The sequence below is a fragment of the Gallinula chloropus genome (genome assembly GCF_964237585.1).
Source record: "Gallinula chloropus genome assembly, chromosome: 16".
Taxonomy (NCBI): Eukaryota; Metazoa; Chordata; class Aves; order Gruiformes; family Rallidae; genus Gallinula; species Gallinula chloropus.
In genome coordinates, this window is record NC_140101.1 from 6,739,430 (window position 1) to 6,745,896 (window position 6,467).

Sequence of the window (6,467 nt, forward strand, 5' to 3'; positions counted from 1 at the left end):
GACTCCTCTGGGCTTCAGTGCTGCCTCTCAGCCAGGCTGCAGCTCTTTCCTCCTTTTGAAAACAGGGGATGCTGCAATGTTTTGTTGCTTTCCCTTTGGTTTTGTAGATGCTCAGAAAGTCGCCTGGGAAGCCAAGCCTGTGTGTCTGTGTAAGGGGCAATTCCAAGAGGAGGGTCGCTGGTAACAAACCATCGCATCTGCCCAGCTAGGTGAGAAGAGCTGGGCAGGTTTGTTATGACATAACTCTTTGGAGGGGGGGGGGGAGTTGTGAGGCAGAGAGAGGGGGGGAAGAGAGAGTGAAGTGGAGTCTGCAGCACCCCGGCAGTGATCTCAGATGCAGGATCTGGCAGCTTTGGGGTAAGCTACCACCTCTCCACCACTGAGAGAACGCACCCTGGATCTCCAGCTCGAAGGGGAGAGCGAGCCAGCAACTGCAATCATGGCAACGTCAAATGGTTTTATTTCTTCGTGACCTCTCTCTTCTCCTCTCTCACATCAATAATTCACCTGAGGGTTCTTTCTTTCCCACCCAGCCCCCTCCTTCTCACTCTTTTTTTTTTTTTTTTTTTATATGTGGAGAGAAGGGAGAAAAGGGGCCACTGGAAAGTGTTTATTTTGTTCAGCAGCTTTTTGCAGCGTGTTTTAAAGAGCTGGCGAAAGGACCCGGGGAAAGAAGAAAGAAAAAAAGAGGAAAAAACCCACCCCAGACCCCACAAAGTGGTGGCGGGAGGGAGGAGGAGAAGACAAGGAAAGAAGGAGAGAAGAGCCAGAGGCAAGGAGCCGGAGGAAAGAAGACTTTCGGCGCGGCGTTGCCGGGCGGTGCGGGTGCGTGTGCCAGTGCGTGTGCGTGTGTGTGTGTGCGGGGAGCGGCTGCCGCTGCTGCCGCCGGTGCCTCCCGCTGCTGCGCGGTGGCCGGAGCGGGGCGCGGAGCGGCGGCGCGGGCGGCCGCGGGTGCCGACCATGGGCTGGCGGCTGCTGCCCGCCGTGCTGCTGGCCCTGGCGCTGGGCGGCCCCGCGGCGCGGGCGCAGAACGACACGGAGCCCATCGTCCTGGAGGGCAAGTGCCTGGTGGTCTGCGACTCCAACCCGGCCACCGATGCCAAGGGCTCGTCCTCTTCCCCGCTGGGCATCTCCGTGCGGGCGGCCAACTCCAAGGTCGCGTTCTCGGCCGTGAGGAGCACCAACCACGAACCCTCCGAGATGAGCAACAAGACGCGCATCATCTACTTCGACCAGGTAAGTGCCGGGCGGCGGGGACGGGGCGGGGGGGATCCCCGCGGGAAGGGGAGCCGGTTCCCCCGCACCCCCTTCCTACCTCCCCCGCCGGGACACGATCAACTGGTGCCTGCTCGCCCCGCGGGGTCCCCTCCGCGTCCCCGTCGCCCTCCTCCTCCTCCACCTATTTCCTTAATCCCGGCAAAAAGTTAGGGTTCGGGGGGCGGTTGCCTGCGGGGAGCCCCCACGAAGCCCCCGCACCCCACAGCTGGAGGAATGGAGGGTCCGAGCAGGTCGCAGGTGGAGGCTCGGGGGGAGCCGGGGCGGCCGCCCCCGCGGAGGGCACGTCACGGCCCGCAGTAGTTTCCCCGGGGGGATGGAGCCAACGGCGAGGGCGGGCGGAGCGCTGGGCACCGTGCGGGGCAGCCGCCGTCGGGGCCGCGGGGGGCCGTGCGCTGCCGGCCCCTCCGCACAGCTCCCCCAGGGGCCGCAAGCTCCGGCCCCGCCCGGCTCCGCGGTTATGGGTCCAAGGAAGTCATCGGGGCTTAGCGGTGCCCAGCGGCACCCGCGGGTCCCCGAGCGGCCTCCGCGGGACTGCGTGGCGGTGGCTGGGGCAGCGGCCGGGGCTGTGTGGGCACCCCAGACGCAGCCCTTGCCGAGCCTCGGGGGGCGTGGGGACGGGGTGTTCTCGGGTGCGGGAAGCCCACGCAGATCTTAGGCGGCTTGTGCGGGCTTTGAGAGGGGAAAGAAGAACGAATTTTAGGGAAAAACCGTTTAACTTTTCCATAATCATGCCAGGTTGGTAGCACAGCCCCCTCCCTCCCTCAGTCACTAATAGTAACACACAGATGCCAGCACGCATTTCATACACCAGCTCCTGTCCTAGTGCAAGTCCGAGGTAATTGAGACTGATGGTTATTTTTCTTCTTGTATGTGTCATAACGAACAGGAGATTATTGTGACAGCCGAAGCTGGGTATGTCACACAGCTCAGTGCTGGCAGTGTAGCTGGCCCTAACTTCGTGGCTTTCCAGGGCTGCGTCTGGCATAAAGGAGCCTGAAAATATCAATTAAAAAGAAAGGATAACTAAGTGGAAAGAAAAAAAATCCCAAAAGGCATTAAAGAAGATGCTTAGCATATGGACAGCACATATAATATGTTCCCCTCTGGTGCTTGTCTCTGTTTAATCAAACCCAAATTGTTATTAGTGCTTACAAAGCCATGGAAGGCAGTGACAGCTCCCAGACAGTCTTTGCTCAGATGTGCCAGGTATTTCAGTAACTCGTTCTGGCTGTGAGCTGGTGAGTGAATGATATCATTCATGTACATCCTCCCTCTCGCAGCTTGAGTATCTCTGGAAGATGGTGTTGACCTGGCCATTGTTTTTTAGCCAAAACCAGTATGCCACTCCCCAAATCAGGGTTTTGATTTTATTTCGAGGGAGGCGATGAACAAGAACACCTTGTCTTTATCTCCTCTAAGCAGGTATTAGAAGAAAGGACTTGAAAGTGTAATGTGGTAGCAAAGTAAGAAGTATTTTCCACCCAAGTTTCTTCATAGTAAAGTTGTGCTAGAAGTATAATTAAATATCCGTTTTTATGAGTAATATTCCAACTTAATTGAGAGAACAATTAATATAAGAGCATAGATGTAGATTAAAAAATTTCCCTGGCTGAATGGTTTCTCAAGTTAATAGTCTGTATTTTTTATGTAGCACTGAATTCCTGTACTAATTCCCATGCTATATTTTTTGTTTGTAGATCCTAGTAAATGTGGGCAATTTTTTCACGTTGGAGTCTGTCTTTGTAGCACCAAGAAAAGGAATTTACAGTTTCAGTTTTCACGTAATTAAAGTCTATCAGAGCCAAACAATTCAGGTACGTTGATCAAGTATGACTGTAAACTCTTTTACTTCAACTGTTTGTTTAGAATAGGATCTTGGCTGAACACAGGAGTATTTAAGACACTTGCAAGGAAAAATAGCTTAGTGTAAAGCAACCTGTGGTGTGGAGTTCCCAACAGTGGGGTGAATACATTTAAACTGAATAGCTCTAGTAAGACAAGATCCTCAGCCCAGATGAATTGCTATGGCTTCACTTCCATACCGCAGGAACTGGGTATCTGGGGTGATAGAAAATACTGAATAGAATGAAATCACCTGAGAGTAAAACAGAGCTCTAAGTTTCATTCCATTACATAAATACTGTTGGAGAGCCTGATTATGCTACTGGTTCTGGGGCTACCAACCAGGTTCGATTTACTTCTGTGACATGTTGTGGCCTGGCTGCCAGGTATCTGTCTGTGACCCCAGTCTGCTCTGCACCCAGGTAGTTAAGGTGGTCTTCTCCTTCTGTCACTGCACTGAAATGTTCTGCCTCTGCAGGGTTGTCTGTCTTCTGGGGAACATTTATAGCAGGTTTTTTTCACCATGTAATACATAAAAGATCTGCCATAAATTAAAAAAAAAAGAGTGTGATTCTGCACTTTCTTCTGTAGCTTAATGGCAGCTGAACTACCTAATTAAATACAAGTATGTACTAGCTTAGTGGAGAAGCCTCTGAGTTCCTGAACATCCTCTCGCTGAGCCAACAGTAAATTCCTTAAAGTACATTCCTTAATCTTCGTGCCAGGCTGTATGATTGCTGTGACACACAAAGTGCCTTTCTGGAATTGGAATAGCATCTCTGGCTTCCCTCGCTTCCACCCTGGAGACCACCAGGTTCACGGAAGAGTCTGAGGCTTTTCCCCTGACCCGTCTTGCTCCTGACTGGGGTTTGCAGGGCACGAGGCTGAGCTGAAACCGGTTTCTGCAGAAGAGGGATCAGCCTTTTCCTTGCAGCAGCTATGGTGTCGGGTTGCCAGTAAAGCTCCTGAGGAAAGATGGCAGAGAAAGGTGGCATGAGACATGTCCCCATCCCTGGTGAAATTCACCTTCAGTTTACAATGGGACTTCTTGGTTCCCATCAGGTCAATGACAGAAGTCTTAGATGAAATACTGACCTCATGAAGATCTCTATAATAAGCTTATAAGCTATTTAATATGCTCAAACTTTGTTCCTTTCAATCTCTGAATTTCAGCATTTCAACGCTGAAGGTTGAAATGGCCTAGAATAACTGTCAGCCAGCTTCGTTGGATTTAAAATCCCTATTGCCAAGGAGGTTGTCAAGGCTTGGATTGTGGCAGTCCAGCGCAGGCCTTGGTGTGTCACGTGCCAGGTATCCAAACCTGGGAGTTTGAGGCTCCTGGTGAGGAATGTTACAACCTGCCACGTGACCTGAAATCTTTCATAGATGCAGAGTTTCTGAAGTGATGGATGGGTTGTGTTTGCTCCTGTTTGGCACTGTTAACGTGAGACCATCTGGTGCAAACTTGTGATGTGTCTTCTGCTGTGATTGAAATAATAGCCATAGGATGATTGGCAGGGAAACCTGACCCAGAGAGATGGTGCAGGTAAACCAAAACCAAGCGATAAAGTAAACTCTCAGTGCCCTTTTTTTTGCACCTATGGTAACTATGGGGGGAAGACCAAAAGCCCTTGCAGTGGTGCAAACCAGCTTGAGTCTCAGCCACACGCAGACTTAAACACCACTACATCACCTGAAGGCTTCCTGCATAAGTGATCTTACCGTGCCCCTGGAACATCTGTTAGTGCCATTAAATATCATTAAACTGAAATTGGTTCCCTGGGGACATCTGATTAAGTGGATTTCCCAGATAGGCGAATCCCAAATCAGGGCCAGATTCTGCTACCCTGACTTGGGCAGAGCACTAATTTATTCCATGGCAGCTCCCGTTAAAATTGATGGGAGCCTATGTAAGGGCCAGCAGACTTGATATGAATAAGCGTTTCATAATTCACCCCTCTGTGACTGCATTATAGCTGCTTAAAAAGGAAAAGCAGAAGAAAGCTAATAGTTTGCCGCTGGGGAAATGAAAAATGCCAGGATCTGTCCGTTCCCTCAGCCCCTGCCCGTCTTTATTTACGGTGTCTGTGGGATGGTGCTTTCAGAGCAGAGGCTGTGCTCACCTTCAGGAGTGTTTTATAGAAAAATAGGTTTGGTACCAAAACGCAGAGCTGTGGTTCATAAAGCTACAGGTCTGTTCTAGACTCGAAGCTACCGTCAGTAAGGGAAGGGACATATATTTGGCTCTCAATGAAGTGTAAGCTCCCAGCTTTGACATCTCATTAGGTGCCTATATCGCATCCCTGGGTGCCTAAGTTTCTTGAAAATGCCTTTTTTGCTAGAATGTCTCTAAATCACCCCTGAAGCTGGGAAAGTGAAGCAAAAACTGGGGTAAAACAGCTCCACAGTCCAGTAAGTGTGGACAGGGCTGCAGGAAATGAATGTGTACGAGTGATGGCGTGTGAACTTCCATGCTGTTTGTGTTGGACCATGGCACACAGTGGCCAGCATCCCAGTGACCTGACACAGCTGCGGGTCGAGCCCATCACGCACTTATGCCAAAAAATGTCCTTATTAGCTTAAAATCAAAGAAAGAAAGAAAAAGCTTGGGACCTTAGCAGACCTCTTACACCATAGCTAATGCTCAGTGATGCCTCTCGATGTTTTTCTGTTTAATTAGGGCTTTTCAGTGGTTTTTCTCTTGTAGGTTAATTTGATGCTAAACGGAAAGCCAGTCATTTCTGCTTTTGCTGGGGACAAGGACGTCACACGTGAAGCTGCCACTAATGGAGTCCTGCTCTATTTAGACAAGGAGGACAAGGTTTACCTGAAGTTGGAGAAAGGTAATCTGGTCGGTGGATGGCAGTATTCTACGTTTTCTGGCTTTCTGGTCTTTCCCCTGTAAAGTCAATTTTCCTGTGACATTCATCCAGGTGTGGACTCATCATTGCCTCTGTTACATGAAGAGCGTTTTGTCATCATGGGATTGATGTTTCTTTATTGGTTTTTTCATGGGTGAATATGGATTCTCTTTATGGATTTTGGCCCCATCTGAACTGCTCAGAAGTTTCACAGAATTTTGTGTGTTTAAATACAATATATTTGGATCGAGACTAAAGCGGACAATAAGTATCTATGCTTAATGTTACAGTCTAAAGATGCCTGCAAGATTTATTCAGATTTCATTTACTGGACTTACTGGATTCATGGGAGAAGTGGATTTTCTTTAAATATAAAAAGACTGGCAACTGGGTCTATAATTTAGGAGAGTTTGAGTTCAGACTTCAATCAAGAGTTAGTGTGTTGCTGCCAAAGAACTGTATATTGATATATTGCTCATACATGTT

General features: G+C 49.6%; 1 protein-coding gene across 1 annotated transcript; it reads left to right on the forward strand.

Annotated features, from left to right (window-relative positions):
- Positions 1–742: 742 nt before the first annotated feature.
- On the forward strand, positions 743–6,025 carry CBLN4 (cerebellin 4 precursor; the record flags this gene model as incomplete). The annotated part of the gene is made up of 3 exons (XM_084271700.1): positions 743–1,236; positions 2,976–3,092; positions 5,828–6,025. The coding sequence occupies exons 1-3, from the start codon at positions 961–963 to the stop codon at positions 6,023–6,025; spliced, it is 591 nt and encodes a 196-aa protein (XP_084127826.1). The 5' UTR covers positions 743–960.
- Positions 6,026–6,467: the final 442 nt, after the last annotated feature.